The sequence below is a fragment of the Hyperoodon ampullatus genome (genome assembly GCF_949752795.1).
Source record: "Hyperoodon ampullatus genome assembly, chromosome: 6".
NCBI lineage: Eukaryota > Metazoa > Chordata > Mammalia > Artiodactyla > Ziphiidae > Hyperoodon > Hyperoodon ampullatus.
In genome coordinates, this window is record NC_136919.1 from 126,644,182 (window position 1) to 126,663,928 (window position 19,747).

The following is a 19,747-nucleotide window of genomic DNA, read 5'->3' on the forward strand; positions in this document are numbered from 1 at the left end:
GATTTTCTGATGATGCCCATTCTAACTGGTGTAAGGTGATACCTCATTGTAGTTTTGATTTGCATTTCTCTAATAATTAGTGATGTTGGGCATCTTTTCCTGTGTTTTTTGGCCATCTGTATGTCTTCTTTTGGAGAGATGTCTATGTAGGTCTTCCAACCATTTTTGGATTGGGTTGTTTGTTTGGTTGATATTGCCACTCCTGGTATTCATCTGAAAGAAATGAAATCACTCCCTCCTAGAGATGTCCACTTTCTTTCTGATGACCATTTAGGTCCTTTCCAGTGTTTGGAAACAATGTTGCTATGACCATGTGTGTCCATGCGTCCCTGTCCACATGGTTACCTCCTCCAGGTATAAACACACACCTGGGAGCGGGACTCATTCATTCATTTACTCAGCACATGCCTACGGGACACCTGTTACCTGCAGGCACCATTCTAGGCCCAGGGACACAATGGCAAAAATCAGCTGGAGGTCTTGACACCCGAGGGGTTTATATTTTACTGAGGGAGACATAAAATAAATGAAGCAGGTGTGTCAGTAAGTTCCAGGGGAAAACCAGAATGGAGCCTAAAAAATGACATAAATGACCTTATTTACAAGACGGAAATAAACTCACAGACATAGGAAACGAACTTATGGTTCCCAAAGGGGAAACGGGAGGTGGGTTAAATCAGGAGTTTGGGATTGACACACACACGCTACTTTGTATAAAACAGAGAGACAGCAAGTGTTCACTGTATAACACAGAGAACTACACTCAGTATCTTCTAGTAACCTATAATGGAAAAGAATCTGTAAAAGAATAGATACATGTGTATGTATAACTGAATCACTGTACTGCACACCTGAAAGTAACACAACGTTGTAAATCAACTCCACCTCAATTAAAACAAAACAAGAGAGTGCCGTGGGCAGGCCCTATTCTTTTCCGCAGGGCAGTCACGGAAGCCTGGCTCTGACGGGGACATCCAAGGAGAGAGATGGAGGGTCCAGGACTGCGTGGATCTGGGGAAGAGCAGCCCAGGGGGAGGGAACAGCAGGCATGGAGACCTTGGGCATGCAGGGTCCAGCAAGGACATGGCTGTGGCTGCAGTGGCAGGGCTGCGAATCAGGGGCGGCATCAGAGAGACAGGCCCTTCTCACTGTTTACAGGACTACAGGTTTCTCTCTGAGAGCAACCAGCAGGCCCCGGACAGCTTTGCACTGGGCTGTGATCACAATTTCATGGAAAAGAACCGTGCCGGGTGTGGTGTAGACTGTGATGGGCCGGGGTGGAAACAGGGCATGGATTAAGGCAGGTGGTGCAGACACCCAGGGGAAGATGCTGGCGGCGGGGACCAGAGCCGCACTCACGGAGGAGGCGTGAGGCAGTCAGGTCGAGGGAAACAGGGGTCGAGGTTTTGTTCATGAACGGCTGGCAGGAGGGCTGTCGTTTGTTGGCCTGGAGAAGAGTTAGGAAGACAGGGTTTCGGAGGACAAGAGACTCATGGACTCACTTTTGGATACATGACACTAGATGCACCTGTTAGGTACCCAAGCAGAGACCCAAGTAGACAACTGGGTATCACACAAAGTTCAGAGAATGCATGTCTTTAATTTCCTGTGTATCCCAGCACTGTCCCCACGTTGTTTGTACCTACTCACATGTGATGCTGCAGTGACACCTGTGTTGTCATACTGTTCCTCTGAGGCTACTGTCTGCTGTTGGTGTTGACAACCCTCTTCAAGAAAAACAGCCCTGCTGGGCTAAGCCATGTGGATCGTGATTTTACAAGTGCGGAAGCTTCACTACCTACTGGCCACGCTTTCATGAACTGATGCGGCTATAAAACGGGACACACCACACCCTGATTCCCTGAGTGAGAAAAGCGGGTCGGTGGCTTGCTTCGATGTCTGTTTTCTTTTGAAGAGATGGAAATTTCTACCGACGGCATTGCACAGGTCTGATAGGGCTAATCCTCTTGTTTTGGCTTTTGATGGTGATCAAAGCTTCACTAATATAAACTAATTGGAGGCCTTACAGGTGCTGGGGTTTGATTATAAAAAGAAGAAATTTAATTACTTTCAATTACGTGTATTAATTGAAATTTTATTAGGCTAATAATGATGACCTAATAGCCATCTTATGATTATGTGTAGGTATGAGTCATTGTACTAGAAGATTAAAGATACCCGGACCATTGGTGGACTCCACTTTTACTGCAGTAAGTGGGTGTTTAAAAGTGGTTTTTCCACAGCCAACGTCGTTCCCAATGGTGAAAAAGTGAAACCATTTCCACTAAGGTCAGGAACAAGACAAGGTTGTCCACCCTCACCACTATTATTCAACATAGTTTTGGAAGTTTTAGCCACAGCAATCAGGGAAGAAAAAGAAATAAAAGGAATCCAAATCAGAAAAGAAGAAGTGAAGCTGTCACTGTTTGCAGATGACATGATACTATACATAGAGAATCCTAAGATGCTACCAGAAAATTACTAGAGCTAATCAATGAATTTGGTAAAGTAGCAGGATACAAAATTAATGCACAGAAATCTCTTGCATTCCCATACACGAATGCTGAAAAATCTGAAGAGAAATTAAGGAAACACTCCCATTTACCATTGCAACAAAAAGAATAAAATATCTAGGAATAAACCTACCTAAGGAGGCAAAAGACCTGTATGAAGAAAACTATAAGACACTGATGAAAGAAATTAAAGATGATACAAACAGATATACCATGTTCTTGGACTGGAAGAATCAACATTGTGAAAATGACTCTACTACCCAAAGCAATCTACAGATTCAATGCAATCCCTATCAAACTACCACTGGCATTTTTCACAGAACTAGAACAAAAAATTTCACAATTTGTATGGAAACACAAAAGACCCCGAATAGCCAAAGCAATCTTGAGAAAGAAAAATGGAGCTGGAGGAATCAGGCTCCCTGACTTCAGACTCTACTACAAAGCTACAGCAATCAAGGTAGTATGGTACTGGCAAAAAAACAGAAATACAGATCAATGGAACAGGATAGAAAGCCCAGAGATAAACCCACGCACATATGGTCACCTTATCTTTGATAAAGGAGGCAAGGATATACAATGGAGAAAAGACAGCCTCTTCAATAAGTGGTGCTGGGAAAACTGGACAGCTACATATAAAAGACTGAAATTAGAACACTCCCTAACACCATACACAAAAATAAACTCAAAATGGATTAAAGACCTAAATGTAAGGCCAGACACTATCAAATTCTGAGAGGAAAACATAGGCAGAACACTCTATGACATAAATCACAGCAAGATCCTTTTTGACCCACCTCCTAGAGAAATGGAAATAAAAACAAAAATAAAAAAATGGGATGTAATGAAACTCAAAAGCTTTTGCACAGCAAAGGAAACCATAAACAAGACGAAAAGACAACCCTCAGAATGGGAGAAAATATTTGCAAAGGAAGCAAGTGACAAAGGATTAATCTCCAAAATATAAAGGAAGCTCATGCAGCTCAATATCAAAAAAACTAAGAACCCAATCCAAAAATGGGCAGAAGACCTAAACAGACATTTCTCCAAAGAAGATATACACATTGCCAACAAACACATGAAAGGATGCTCAACATCACTACTCATTAGAGAAAGGCAAATCAAAACTACAATTAGGGATCACCTCACACCAGTCAGAATGGCCATCATCAAAAAGTCTACAAACAGTAAATGCTGGAGAGGATGTGGAGGAAAGGGAACCCTCCTACACTGTTGGTGGGAATGTAAATTGGTACAGCCACTACAGAGAATAGTATGGAGGTTCCTTAAAAAACTAATAATAGACCTACCATTCGACCCAGCAATCCCACTACTGGGCATATACCCTGAGAAAACCATAATTCGAAAAGAGTTATGTACCACAATGTTCATTGCAGCTCTATTTATAAGAGCCAGGATATGGAAGCAACCTACGTGTCCATCAACAAATGAATGGATAAAGAAGATGTGGCACATATACACAACGGAATATTACTCACCCATAAAAAGAAATGAAACTGAGTTATTTGTAGTGAGGTGGATGGACCTAGAGTCTGTCATATGGAGTGAAATAAGTCGGAAAGAGAAAAACAAATAATGTATGCTAACACATATATATGGAATCTAAGAAAAAAAAAGGCTCTGAAGAACCTGGAGGCAGGACAGGAATAAAGACGCAGACGTACAGAATGGACTTGAGGACACGGGGAGAGGGAAGGTGAAGCTGGGACGAAGTGAGAGAGTGGCATGGACATATATACACTACCAAATGTAAAAGAGACAGCTAGTGGGTAGCAGCCACATAGCACAGGGAGATCAGCTCGGTGCTTTGTGTCCACCTAGAGGGGTGGGATAGGGAGGGTGGGAGGGAGACGCAAGAGGGAGGAGATATGGGGATATATGTATACGTGTAGCTGATTCACTTTACTATACAGCAGCAACTGACACACCATTGTAAAGCAATTATACTCCAATAAGATGTTAGTGTAAAACTAACATCTAAAACTAGTGTAAAAAAATAAATAAATAAAAGTGGTTTTTTTCTTACGAGTTTGCACACACTTACCTTACAATATAATTTGAATGTGAGGACGGTTTGCACTACTGCTTGTAAACTGGAAATAATCTGCTTTGTTTGTAGCTATTTGATAGAGAATATTGGTGTCCCCCCATCTTTAAACATTTTTTGGTTTATGTTGACTGACTTATTTAGCAGTAGTGAATGCAAAAAAAGAATAACCAGGAACCGTTATGTTTTTTACATATAGAGAAATACTGTGGAACTGCTATGTTTTTTAAATATCGAAAAATACTGTAAAAATTCCATTTTTTTAAAAGATAATTTGGAGTCTGAAGTCCAAAGCAGAAAACTTTCAAGGTGTTGTTTCCACTAGCCTGCATTTCTGGAGCCTGCCCTGTCATCTGAGGAGCCATCACAGGGTGTGGTCCTGAATTGAGGACCTGCATTCTGTTCCCGGCTCTAGGACCAATGAATTCTTTTTCTGTTCCTAGGCGAATAATTTCCTAGTTTTCTTAGTTTCCTTATATTTAAACGGTTTAAAATCTATGGTTGCCATGATAAAATATTTTTAAAGTATAAAGTGAAGATGTGAGGCCTCATTTTTATCATACCAGAGGTACTTCTGTATTAGAATTCTTCATGAATTTTTCACCAACTCCCAAAAGTTGAGAGTGGAGAGAGGGGAGGTGAGGGAGGTGAGGGAATAAATACGTCTTTGTCCTGTGGTCAAGCCGTGCAAGAGAAACAGGGAACATCTGATGTGATCTGGTTTTATGCAATAATTCAAATTGTTAACAAGTAATTTGCATGTAAGTTGTGTTGCAAATTGTATGTAACTTTAATGATTGAACAGAAGCTTTAGTTCCATCAGCTTGTCTCTGCTTTGCTGGAGTTTTGGTGGAATCATGCAAAAGTGAAGAAGGAAAACGGGATTTTTTCAGTCCTGGTTGTGGTTATAACTGGCATTTGTGCCAGTTACACTTGGGCGGGGGGGTGAAGTGACTGGATATAAAGTGGAAATGCCTTGAACCGTGTTCCCATCAGTCCCGCTTCAGCTGGGCTACTTCGTCCGCCTCCTGCCCCGGTCCAGATGGCTGCTACTTGGGCCAAACGTAAGAAGCTCCAGGCCCGCAACTTCGTGGCCCACACGTCAGTCTGGCCATTCGCCCCCGTCTGGACCCCGCGCGAGTTGGTCAGGGACGTGTCCCTCACTCAGCCCCATCTGAGTCTGTCTCCATGACTGGAGTCTTGAATGGCAGATCTGCTCCCTGTGCCCCATCCCTGTATCTGGACCCTGGTACCCGCCATCCTGCTTTCCTGGGGCACATGCCTCGACCTATGCCTGGTCTGCCACCTCCTCACCTCTGGACCCGCTGCCCCCTGCCAGCACCTCGGGTCTCCCGGCCTCTGTCCGTTGCTGGTCCCAGGTCCCCCCGCACCCCTGCTCTCCACGAGTCCTGTCACCTGCTCCCGGGGCCCTGGGAGGTGGCCCATCGAGGACTTCCCAGTCTCGGGTCCTGAGCCTCCCGGACCGACTCGGTGGGAGCGAGGTTCTAAAATGCCCCAGTGCAGGCAACTCTTTACAAAAGGTTTTCTTCCGTATACAAAATTCCCTTTAAAGGTTTCCTCTTTAGCCTCTCCTAGGTCTCACGTGGAAAGGAAGCTCAAAGTTCTTAGGCATTTGGTACATTTACCAACGCATGGCAGAGGGACCAAGATCTTTGGAGCAGATATTAAGAAAAATTGAATGTACATTTATACATTTCCCCCTAAAAAAACCCTCAAAGGATACAAAAACGACAAGCTAACTTTAAACAACGGCACAGTCTCATCAGAAGCTTAATTTCTCTAGAAGAGCACAATTTGTAATGACTAAGGAACATTGCTCATGGACCTTGGTAGACTGGGAGATGACAAGAGAAACTAGTTAATAATCCTGTAGCTACTAACTAAGTTAGTCCTCCCCTCCCGCTGTAAGAAGAATAGAGGCAGAAGCATGAACTTGATGGCCCCCAAGGTACGAAATGGTTAAGTGAACCTTAACACAGGAGTTAGGATCTGCTCACCTGGATTAATCCTTTGATGGTAAATGGGTTAGCTTTTGTGGTTTCTGAAAGGGTGTGGTGCGCACAGAATACATTTGGAACAGGCCTATTTTGGGAGTAAACCTAAGCGGGGCCGTATGTAGTTTGAAAACCTGTGGAACTCTTTTGAGTGACACGTGAATGTATTTCGAACGAAGAATTACTTGTTCCCAAGATTAGTGGGTTAAAAAAAAAATCTAAACAGAATCCAGAAGAAATACTCAATTTCACTTCTATCACAGGCGAAACGATAAGAAAAAATCTTTATGTAAAATATACATAAATGCAGAATTTAGGATGCCACAGTTAATTAAATGAATGCATTAGGAAGTTTCTGACTGCCCTCTGCTGTCAGTTTCTAAAAGAAATATAGCAGACTTACTGTAAAAACGGACTCAAGGTGGATTAGTTGAACAAACTGGTTTGAAAAAAATTTCCTGACCCTAATTCCACCACTTTCCAGCCAGTAATGCTGATTTACTTCATGTCTGTGTGTAGTGATCTGTCAGCCCAAGGAACCAGCTCCAGCAAAGTGTGTGTCAGTGGATGTACGGTGAGTGGTAAAGTTTGTGATTTGGGAGATGCTACATTAATAAGAAATTACCAGCCTTGCAATTCATAGTCAATGATGTCTTCCTTACCTCTGCGCCAAATTTCTTAATTTTGAATTTACTTTTTCATATTTACATAATTTAGGCAAAACACTCTTCATGAATAAAAGTAAAACCTTCCAGATAAATGCTTTAATGGCTTATTTTCTGTAGTATAATCCTGACTTGAACTGTTATTTTCATTTTGCCGTATGAAATTAAGAAATGAGAAATACTAACAATGATAGGTAACAGCAAAGTGGCAGTTACTAGGTGCAAGGCACTGTTTTATTTTTTTCACATATTATTTTATTTAGTCATAAAACAGAATGGGGGCGGTGGGTATTATAATTCCCATTTCACAGGTGAATAAACTGAGTCACAAAATAACTTATCGACGGGTGCATTTGGTGAAAGGTGAAGCTGTGATGGGAAACCCTGAAATCTGACCCCAGGGTCGCTCCTCTTAAGCTCTTTGCACAGAAGGTACAAATGCTGCATTTACGGAGGAAGAATGTAGAGAAATTACAGTGGCTACTGACGGCACACTCCCCGCCTGCTGTTTGTCTGCTGTCTACCCTCTCGTGGCCGGAGCCTGAGCATGGACAACAGGCCTGTCCACGCCCAGCCTGGTATCTATCTCTGTCTTGTGGGAAAGTTCTGCCACATCGAAGGTGTGGTGCACTCAGCATAGGAGCATCTGCCAGGGGAGCCCATGCCTCAGACCAGACACATCCGGGGCTGCCCTTGTGATTGGCCGCACATACCTGGGCTTTTCATCTGCCAGACAACTTCTGGCTTCCAGCACACTTTCAACAATCTCCAGCAGCTCATATTTAAATTAGGCACAGCACTTGAATATATCAGTTGGGCATCCTAAGTTCCCCCCTTAGTCAACAGCACTGGTTCGTGACGACAGACCCAACCCACCAGGGACAACCAGCACAGCTACTACTTGCCATTCCAGGCTGCCTTTGCCTTGCAAGTACTTGAAAATACGACCTCAGGCTCCAGAGGGCTAACCCTACAGGAAATGAAACAGCACGTAAAACACTGATGGGCTTGAATTCGTTTGCCTCCTTAAATAGGCTGTGGACTGATCAAACCTTGAGTTACTTTACAGAGGCAGCACTGCTCATATGTAAGAGGGGAACCCATGTCTCCAGGATGACCTGGAACCAAGAGTCTTCAGTCTGCGGAACTCAAAGAATAGAAATGTTGCCACCAGAGCCCTTTATGAATCAAGGCATCCTTCAATGAGGAAAACCAGGCTCCCAGCACAAGGAGCTGACACCAACTGATTAGCAAGTCAGCTTCAAGTGTGAAATTCCCTGAACCCCTTAAATTATGCCCTGATTCCTGGACCAGGGAGATAGATTTGAGCCGTGCCTCCTGTCTCCTTGCTGGTGGACCTCACAATAATGCACTTTTTTTCCTCAAATGCTGGGGCCATTGTATTGGCTCCTATGTGTGTCCAGCAGCCAGCCCTTGCTCGGTAACAATTTTCGGTGACCACGAAGGGACCCATGTCTTGTGACCAACTGTCCATGGCTCTGAAGCCCCCGGGGTGTGTGGGCCTTCACCACTGAACCTGAGTGGCCACCTAGACTGCCCGTGTCCAGAGGGTGGGGTTTCAGGTTCTTGCTTTCCCACCATGGGACTCCAGGCTCCTCAGGCTATTTTCACCTTTGACAAAAGAAAGTGCCCCTGGATCAGATGTCTTTTGGGTGAGTAACCTTGTTAAAACATGCCTGTGCCTAAATTGTCTAAAAACCTCATCAGGATCATGGGTTAGAGTCCCACCCTGGGGGGAAATATGAAAGGTCCTCAAAAGTTCAGGGTAGACATAAATCGCAGCAGTATCTTTTTTGATCCACCTCCTAGAGTAATGAAAATAAAAACAAAAATAAACAAATGGGACTTAATTAAACTTAAAAGCTTTTGCACAGCAAAGGAAACCATAAACAACAAAAAAAAAGACAACCCACAGAATGGGAGAAAATATTTCCAAATGAAGCAAACACCAAGGAATTAATCTCCAAAATATACAAACAGCTCATGGAGCTCTATGTCAAAAAAACAACGCAGTCAAAAGATGGGCAGAAGACCTAAATAGACATTTCTCCAAAGAAGACATACAGATGGCCAACAAGCACATGAAAAGATGCTCAACATCACTAATTATCAGAGAAATGCAAATCAAAACTACAATGAGGTATCACCTCACACTGGTCAGAATGGCCATCATCAAAAAGTCTACAAACAATAAATGCTGGAGAGGGTGTGGAGAAAAGGAAACCCTCTTGCACTGTTGGTGGGAATGTAAATTGATACAGCCACTATGGAGAACAGTATGGAGGTTCCTTAAAAAACTGAAAATAGAATTACCATATGACCCAGCAATCCCACTACTGGGCACATATCCAGACAAAACTATAATTTGAAAAGATACTTGCACCTCAGTGTTCACAGCAGCACTATTTACAACAGCCAAGACAAGGAAGCAACCTAAATGTCCATCGACAGAGGAATGGATAAAGAAGACATGGTACATATATACAATGGAATTGTATATATTACTCAACCATAAAAAGAACAAAATAATGCAGCAACACCCATTTTCAGCAACATGGATAGACCTAGAGATTATTATGGTAAGTATAATTATTATACAAATTATTATAAGTCTTATTATACTAAAACTTAGAGATTATTATACTATATTATACTAAGATTATTATACCATTTCCAGCAACATGGATAGACCTAGATATTATTATACTAAGTGAAGTAACTCAGAGAAAGACAAATATCATATATCACTCATATGTGGAATCTAATTTTTTAAAATGATACAAATGAACTTATTTACAAAACAGAAATAAACTCACCGATTTCAAAAACAAACTTATGGTTACCAAAGGGAAAATGTGGGTGAGGGAGGGATAAATTAGGAGATTGGGATTGACATATACACGCTACTATATATAGAACAGATAACCAACAGGGACCTACTGTACAGCACAGGGAGCTCTACTCAGTGTTCTGTAGTAACCTATATGGGAAAAGTATCTGATAAAGAATGAATACATGTATATGTATAACTGAATCACTTTGCTGTACACTTGAAACTAACACAACATTGTAAATCAACTTTCCTCCGATAAAATTTTGAAAAAGTAGTTCAAGTTAGAGTCCTGAACCCTGGGTTAAAGTCCCAGAGTCTTGGATTTCTTTGTCTGTCCAGGTTGGTCTAAGTCTGTTGAATTTGTTAGGATTGGCCAATAGGGGGAGGCCCTTGGATGACTGTAGCATAACTTTATTAAACCTGATTTAACGAAGGTCCCCAACTCAGGAGACAGAAGACATTGCTCCCTGACTGGAAACCCTGCCTCATACCCCATGCCTGGGTTAAAGGCATTTCCACCCAGAACACCTCCTTGGTGTCATTTTGCTCTGGTCATCCTGAGAGGATGACCTTTCAAATGAGGAACATTAATAGTATACCTGACTGTAGTCCTTTGGGATGTATTCTTCAAAACTGGTCAATGTTTAGCTATGAGCCGATGGAAAAGAAGAAAATGATTTTCTCTGTAACACTGCCTGGACCCAGTATCTGCTGGAATCAGGGGGAAATGGCCAGAGAATGGGTCTTTGAACTATGATACTATCTTATAATTCGATTTGTTTTGTTAGAGAGAGGAAAACTGGGATGAAATCCCATTGCACAGTCATTTATGTCTTTATATCGGAATAAGAATCTGCAGAAGAGGTGTAAAATTGTGGTTCAGAGGGAAGAACTCAGAAAAAGCCTGTTTCAATTGAGTCAAAGCCTAACCATGATCTTGACCTACTACATCCAGTCCCTCCGTCAGCCCCTCTGTGGTTTCCCTGTCTTATGAAGGAGGTCTGCCTGCTGTCAGTGCAAAGGGTCCTGCCAGCCCTCCGAGGGCTGCCGGTCCAGCTCTGTACTGCCCACACCAGATGGTCACAAAGGAACACTCTTTCCTCCCCATACCCACCGGGGTATTCAGTTTGGCCCAGGGAACACTCTACCTCAGGCAGGGCATTTCCATTAAGACAGGTCCCAGCAGGCTTAGATGACCAAGGCCAACCCAGGGGATTCCCCTGTATCAGCCTTGGATTTATACAACTGGAGAAATAATAAGGCGTCTTATTGAGATGAGCCTCAGAAAATGAAGAATCTCTTTACATCCATTTTGCTACTCATCACCTAACTGGGCTGACATACAGGCCCTCCTGAATACCCTGCTGTGGAAGAGCACAGGAAGGTATTAGAGAAGGCTGCCAGGAAGCTGAAATTTCCCTGAATCACAACCAAATCACCCAATCAGGACTCGGGCGGCACAGGCCACACCTGGAGCTGAACCAGGATGATGGGACCCGAAAGACTCAAGGGAACTGAGCAGGCCTGAATCATCAATAAGGAATGTTTAATAACCAGACTTCAACAGGAGCCCCCAAACAACAGAGTTTAAATAAGATCCAGGAGGTACAGCAAGGACCCCAGGAGAACCCATCCACCTTCCTTGAGGGGGTTTTTGAGGCTTACAGATGCTATACTGATATGGATCTGGAACACCCAGCTGTAACTGCCAAATGCCCTGTTCCCTTTTTGGGAAAATTAAATGCACTCCCACATCAAGCCTCTGCCCCACCAGCTGCCCCATTACGATCAGGAGACCAAGCCTCCCCCAGAAGCCCCTGAAGAAATTCTGCAAAAGGTAAGAGTGCATGTTTGGGCTGATGGGAGGCCAGGAAGAGACAAGACGGCTTACCTAGTAGTAGTAAAACTCCGTCCAGAGGCCAAGGCTCCAAATGTGAAGCAACAGGCATTTAAAGAGGCATTTGAAAGAAGGTATAAAGCCTCTGACGACCACCTTTCTTAAATGCCAATTATTCTGACCTTGTCAATGCTCATATAACACTCCCATCCTGTCGGTGCAAAAACCCGGGACCAGCAATGACTTTTATACAGGATTTGAGGGCTGTTAACCAATCTGTAGAGGATATACATCTGGTGATGCCAAATCTTTATACTTTACTTACAACTTTATCTGGAGACTTTTGCTGGTTTAGAGTTCTGGAGTTAAAAGATGGCTTTTACTGCACACCCCTAAGTCCTGAGACCCAGGGGTTTGCCTTTGAATGGGACGACCCAGAGTCTGACGTAAAACAACGATCCTGCTGGATGGGACTCCCACAAGGATTGAAGCAGGACCCCACCATCTTCGGGGAAGCCTTAGCCACGGATTGAAGGGATCTCCAATTAAATGAGGGAGTCTCACTCTAATATGTGGATGGTATACTAACTGCTCGTAGAACTAAGCAAGTGTTAAGACCAAACTACTGCAAGGGAAAAGCACAAATTTCTCAACCAACTCTAAAATATTTAGGACTTGAGGTATCCAAAGGACAAAGAAACTTACTGCCAGATGGAAGAGAAGCATTAGTTATGGTGACTGTAGCCACTACCAGAAGGCATTCTTGAGGATTCTTAGGAATTGCTGAGTTTTGTCGTATTTGGATTCCTAACTTTGAACTCTGAGACAATATGAGGCTCTTAAAGGAAATGACAATACGCCATTAAGCTGGACTCCGAGATGCCATAATGAATTCCACACCATCAAGGGGAAGCTTTTCACAGCCCAGCACTTGGTCGCCCAGGCATTTTGTGTCTGAAAGACAGGGCGTGAGTCTTGGAACGCTAACTCAATGTTTAGGTACCTCCAGAAGGCCAGTAGTTTACTTTTCTTGAGTCCAACAATCGGGCGTGTACGTCAAGTATGGCCAGTTTGCCTCTGGGCTGTGGCTGCAACCTATGACCTTTCACAGGAGGCTGAAAAATGTACCCTGAGCCAGCCTGCCACTGTGCATGCCCCGCACAGCGTGCTACCTTTACTTGAATGAAACGGCGGATGTAGGCTTACTTCGGGGAGGCTGGGCAAATACCAGGCCACACCACTTGACACCCCAAATGTCACATTACAGGTGGTGTCCACTCTAAACCCAGCCACGCTGCTCCCCAGGACAACAGGAGAGCCTGCTCACGACTGTGTACAAATAACTGAATACAACCTGACTGATCAGCCTTTAGAAAATCTGGAAATGGAAATATTCACGGACGCGAGCAGCTTCACGGATGAGGCGGGGCTTGGAAAGGCCGGGGGTACAGTTGTAGCTCATCAGGAAGCCCTAGAAGCAGAAGCCCCCGTCCAGGTCCGTCTGCCCAGAAGGCCGAGCTCACAGCCCGCACAGACCCCTGAGACTTGGAGCTAAGGAAAAGGTGACTATCTATACCAATTCCAAGTTTGCCTTCTCTGTCCTACATGCACACGGGGCCACCTGGAAAGACTGGTCTACTGACATCAGGAGGAAAGAAATTCAACATGCAGAGGAGATACCAGCCTTATTAGATGCTGTTTTATATATATACACACACATATTTATATGTATAGATGTTGGAATAAATAGCCATAGGACATTGCCTGGGCCACCCAAAGACGGATCATTATATAACGAACGGAAATTAGGCTGATCAGACAGCAAAACAGGCAGCCAGAACCAAAAACCCAGATCCTAAGGCTTCAGCACTCATTCCAAGTGTGGACCTGTCCCTGTTTAAGCCTCAGATCTGGCAATGGATCTCGAGATAGCACATGCATGGGGATTTCACGCTGACTCCCGAGACTTAGACGGTGATCAGGCCCAAACAACCACAGAGGCTGGATTTATACTGAGCTTATACATGAGCATGTGATGCAAGGACCTATTACTTACCTACACCAAGGTACCCATGATGGGAGGGCTGCACAAGTTTATCGTTGGTCTATAAATGCAAACGACCATCCAAAAGGTACTACAAAATTGCCTGATCTGCACCGGAAACAATCCTAAAACTGGGCCACCCCTGATGACAAAAGGGGTGCAAACCCAAGGGACAGAACCAGGGGGTGATTGGTAAACAGACTTCACTGTTAGGCCAAGAATCAGGGAACATTGCAGATATTTGCTGGTGTTGGTGACGCCCCTGCACAGAATGGGGCAAAGCTTCTCCACGCAGGACAGAGAATGCTTCCTAGGTAACAAAGGCCTTCCTCAAAGAAATGATCCCTCGTTTTGGGTCACGTCTTTCAATTCAAAGTGACAACAGAGGAGGTTTCATAGCCAAGGTGACTCAAAGGTGTCTGGGGCCCTCGGAACACGATGGAATTTCATGCTTCCTGGAGACCTCAGTCTACGGGGAGGACTGAAACGATGAATCACTCCTTGAAAGAAACAGTCACCAAAATAGGCCAAGAAACCAACGTGACTTGGGATAAGGTCTTACCAGCTGCCCTGCTGAGGGTCAGAGTGGCCCCTAGAAGCAAGCTTCAACTGAGCCCTGATGCGACGTTCTCTGGGACACCTCCCTTAAGGTCTCATGTGGTAACAGAATTAGATTTGATAAAATGTGTACAGTCTCTCAGTGGTGTCATACCTTCTATACATAAAAAGCATCTAGTCCGTTACTGTTTCCCACGGACATCCCCCCGCATTGCACAAGCCCAGGGGCCGGGTCCTCCTTGGACCTGGACAAACCAACAGCCTGAGGACCAGTGAGGCCCGTGTGGAACGGCTCCTATGACGTCCTTCTGGTTACATATCCTCCAGTAAAGCTAAAAAGAGGCAAGCCTTGGGTCTCCTACTGCCAGAAACCTTAAATCACTTTTCAGAAGGAAACAGAACAGCTAAGACTCCACCTGGCTGTGACGAGAAGACAATGATATCTCGACAGCAGCCTGTTTCTGCCCAAGAGTCTGGACCAGGCCTACGTGAATCCAAATTCAATCACTAAAATGTTAAAACTAACATGTTTTCACGGATTCCCAAAGTCGCAGTTCTGTGTGTCTCAGGACTAAACCCTCTTCACTCATCAAATGTGTCCTCCTTGTCCATCTTGTATATGTAAACAGTCCCCTCCCCCACGCGCAGGATGACTGCCCAAGACTTCAGAGTTCAAGGCGGGACTCGGGAACGCTTACAAGGAAGTGCAAACCAATTTCATTCCTCCTGTAAAGATCCACGCCCCTCATTAGCCGAAAGCAGCTAGCCGGGTCCTCGACCCTACTTCCTTCCCTCCAGACCGAGGAACGCACAAAGGAGACGCAGGTGAAACATCGCCCAGCTTAAACTCGTTTGCCTCCTTAAGTACCTTCATTGCGCAAACCTGAAGTTATTTTACAGAGACAGCCCCGCGCATGTGCAAGACGGGAACGGGCGTCTCCAGGATGACCCCGACGGCACGAGGAGCTTTCTTGGACTGATTAGCAAGGCAGCTTCCAAGCCTGAAATTCCCTAAACCCTTAAATTCCGCCCTGATCCCTGGGTTGGGAGATGGATTTGAGCCGGGCCTCCTGTCTCCTTGCTGGTCGACCTCACAATGAAGCTTTTTCTTTTCACAAAAGCCGGGGCCACCCATCTTAGTTTAGGCATGCGGGATGTAGTTCCCCCACCAGGGATCCAACTGGGTCCCCTGCATTGGGAGCGCGGAGGTTTACCCACTGGACCACCAGGGAAGTCCGCATGCAGCAACTAAGACCCAGCGCAGCCTGAAAGAGTAAAAAAAAAAAAAAAAAAAAAAGCCGGGGCCATAATATTGGCTTCTGTGCGCTTCCGGGAGCCAGCCCTTGCTGGGTAACAGAAATCTCTTCTTTCGCAGTAAAGTAAAACCGAAAGTCCACGCGCATCATCTCATAGCATCTCCACAACCAAGGAGTCGTACCTGACCCGAGGAGGTGGGTTCCCGGCGACTCTGCACTCGAGCTGCACCCGACTTCCTTCTGCCACCTCTTGGCTCCGCAGCTTCTGGATGAACCGGGGGGCGGCCAGCAGGTGGCGGGCGGCCGGGGGAGAGGGTCTCCGGCTGGGCCGGACCACGTCCCGGGCCGCCGCGGGGTGATGCCCGGGCTCCAGGGGCTCGGCCCCGGCTTCCACCTCCAGCTGGTCCCCGGTGGGACTCCGGCTGGCCGAGGCGCTCATCGGGGCTGACAGCTGGTTCTTAGGGGACAGGTACCCGCTGTCCGGGGATGAGGACTCCCCGTTGGGGTTCCTGGTTCTCGGCTTGGAGGTTTCTCTGAAGATGGCCGTCAGCTCCTCAATGAGGGTGGCCGCCTTGTCGCACAGCGGGCTCTGGGGCCCGGCCCTGCCCCCGTGTGCGGCTCTGGGCTTGGCACTGGCGCCGGGGGCTTTGGCACCGTGTTGCCCTGCCCTGCGGAGACTCCGGATGTAGCTGGGCCGGGCCAGCAGGGGCGAGACGCCGGGCTTCCTCCTGGACGCAGGCGAGGAGATGCGCTCAGCTCGCTCTGCTGGCAGCGGCGGGCCAGGTGCGGGCCTGTGGGCGCCAGGCGTCCCCGGGGACGCGTGCTCACCCGGCCTGGCCTCCTGAGGGGGAGGCGACCCCCAGAGGCTCCCAGGAGAGGGGCTGAAAATCTGTGAGTCCTCCCTTTCCGAGTCGCAGTCCTCCGTCTCTGAGTTGGCTATGGCTCTGCGGGCCAGGTCCAGACTCTTGTTTATCTCCTCCTGGCTGAGGAAGGCCGACAGCCCGGGCAAGAAGTCTGCGTTCTCGCCATCTTCCGCCACGTCCGACAGGGAGTCGTAGAAGGAGTCACGGGAGGACATGTCGGACATAGTCGAGAGGCGCTCATGCACTCTGTGTGCTTTGGACAGGAAGGCAGGGGCCTGGAAACCAGCTCTGAAGGACAAGAGACACAACTGCAGTTAGTAGGAGCGATTGGGGTGTGTGTGTGTGTGTGTGTCTGTGTGTGATCACAATACTGCTCATCCACAAGTTGGGAGAAACAGGAAGGCAAGCAAATATGCTTTTTAAGTCATTTCCCCCTATAAATTGGAAGAAACGTCAAGCATACTTGTGTTTATCATTTTAATTTGGTATTCGCCCTGTGAGAGAATACTAATCCTCTCACTACGCATCATTAAATACCTCGGGAGGGCCACGCCTGCCGTGGGTGCTGTGAGTGGACCCGGGCCTCTGCCTCCTGGGCCCCTTCCCTCCCCCCTCACTCCCCCTTACAGCTCTAATTTCATTGATGTTATGAGAACAGGAGTTTGTTGATAGTTTAAGCAAATCTGACTCTGCTTATGTCACCCTAAACCACAAAATGCATTTTGATTCCAATTTTCATTGGTTTTTAGTTTTCGGTGAAATTTTTCAATTTTTCCAGACATGTGTATTCACATTCATTCATTCACTAGTTAATTCAAGGCAGAGTTGAAATCGCTGACTGAATTCCAGGTGCAGAGGGACAGTTGCGCTCTAGACCAGGCGTTGGCAAACTTCCCCACAAATGGGCGGATAACCCCAGACCACTCAGCATGAGGGGGCATTGTGCCAACGGCGCTCTGCAGATTATTTCACTTAAAACCCTCACAACTGCCGGCCCCAGTTTAGAAAGGGGAAAACTGAGCCAGAGGATGTGAGAACAAGAGCCCAGACGACGACACCAGAGCCCACGCCTTCGCCAAATGCTTCCCTACCATCATATTATCGTTTCACAGCCGAGGTCCCAGCAATGGATCCCACTAAGAAAACGTGGGTCAGAAATCAGAGTTCTGCTATTAAGGATATTTAGTGCAAAGTGAAAATAACATGATAGATTTTAAAACCTCACAAAAAGCACTGTCCGAGGAAGCTAGAGAGCATACTTCTGTATGGTGAAACAACTTTAAATTCTTTTTTTTTTTTTTTAATAGGGAGTGTTTGCCGGAGGCAGATTAAATCACCTGTTTATTAATTTATATTTTGGTTTTAAAGAGGCACCATCTGACAGGATCCAGTTGTCCGGATTAGGTGTAGCTTAGAAACCACTTGCACAGTGAAAAGGAAAACAATAGCAGGAAGGCATATATGGTCCGGGTTTAATCTGCAACCCCAACATTGCCGCTAGAACATGCACGTGGGCTAGGGAAAGCGCTCATAACATGGATGAAAGGGGAGGTTTCCACGTGGCCCAAACTCACCAGAAAATTATGCTTCAGAGATTTCCGTGTTATTCAACCTTCACATTAAAAGGTCGTAATCAAAGAGATACAACTGCAAACATTTCTGTTATTGCCCTGAGATTTCATGTGTGATTTCACACAGCGTTTCTGGCAATGCCGTGCTGGTGAGATCCATACAGAAAATGCAACACACCGGCAGCGGCGCAGAGCTAGTGGAGCGCCCGGGGGCTCCGGGCGGCAGACGTCCCGTGGCTCCCACGCGCCCCCGGCCCCCGCCCGCCGCCGCCATGGCCGGGTCGCCGGCGCCCAGCTCGCAGGAAGCGCTTCTGCTGGAGCTCAAGGGGCTGCAGCAGGAGCCGGTGGAGGGCGTCCCGCTGAGCCCGGTGGACGAGGGCCGCCTGTCTACCTGGGCGGTGGCCATCTTCGGCCGACACCTACCACGAGGGCGGCTACTTCAAGGCGCCTCGAGAGCCCCCTCGACGACCGCCGGCCTGTTAGTCCCTGACCAGGATGTGGCACCCCGACACCTACCGGACTGGGGACGTGTGCATCTCCGTCCTCCGCCCCCCCGCCTCCCCAGTCCATCACGCCCTCGCAGCGGCGGAGCCCCGCCCAGAACGTCAGGACGCCGCTCCTGAGCGCCGTGTCCCTCCCCCTCGGACCCAACACCTCTCCCGCCCACGGGGGCGCCTCCGTGATGCACGGGAAGCGGGAAGAGAGCAAAGGCTGGGACCGCGAGTACACGGACAGCAACCGGAAGCAGGTCCCGGGGACCACGGTGCACGCGGAGCGGGGCGGCGTGCAGTGCCCACCACGCCGGCCGGGTCCTGCGTGAAGACCAGGACCCCGGCGCCCACGGAGACGCAGAGCTCTTCCACGAGGACGGCGAGGCCGAGGCCGACCGCTGCTTCTGGGACGACTCGCAGGACTCGGGCACCGAGGAGCCCTGACACCGCATCTTACCTCAGCCACCCGCCTGTCTGCCGCCGCCACCACCTCCGGGCACCGCGCGGCCTGGGGTCCCCGAGCCCACGTTTCCTCTGCCTCCGCCTCCAGGGAGGCCGCCGCCCTTGAGGCCCTGGGCCCCGCGTGGGCCGCAGCCAGAGACTCGGGGTCCCCCCTCGCGAGTGGACGGGTTGACTCGGGGTCATCTCTTCTCTCTACTTTGGTTTGTTTGGAATCTAAACAAAGCAACTTTATGAGAAAAAGAAAAGAAAAGAAAATGCAACACACTAAAGAAGAACTTATGTGTAAAAAGGAGTAAAGAAGGGGTGAGGTCAGTGTCCACTTGCACGAGCAGGGCTGGCGATTGGAAGGTGTGACGCATAAAGTGTCTATAAACCTTTTTGCCCCCTGCCTGTGTCCTCTCTTCTGAACGAAGTCGAATTGCCTGGAAATTCCCTCTTCTCCTCTGCGTCTCCTTCATCGCTTCCTTGTTACTTTGGTTTAGTTGTCGTTTCCCCCAAAACTCCCGTAAGCTGCAACTATTTTCTGTTTTCTTTGGATTCCTGCGGGTCC

General features: G+C 47.0%; 1 protein-coding gene and 1 pseudogene across 2 annotated transcripts in view; one reads left to right on the forward strand and one right to left on the reverse strand.

The window, feature by feature from the left end:
* The window catches only part of PALLD (palladin, cytoskeletal associated protein), a gene marked incomplete at both ends in the record, with an annotated part of 383,889 nt that extends 366,992 nt beyond the window's left edge, over positions 1-16,897 (reverse strand). Inside the window, one exon of the mRNA XM_079706944.1 lies at positions 15,993-16,897. Within this exon, the coding sequence (XP_079563070.1) occupies positions 15,993-16,897 (905 nt within the window). The remainder of the gene's footprint in view (positions 1-15,992) is intronic.
* Positions 16,898-18,411: 1,514 nt separating this feature from the next.
* On the forward strand, positions 18,412-19,179 carry LOC307054908 (ubiquitin-conjugating enzyme E2 R1-like; annotated as a pseudogene). The gene has a single exon. The product of its transcript is annotated as a ubiquitin-conjugating enzyme E2 R1-like (transcript).
* Positions 19,180-19,747: the final 568 nt, after the last annotated feature.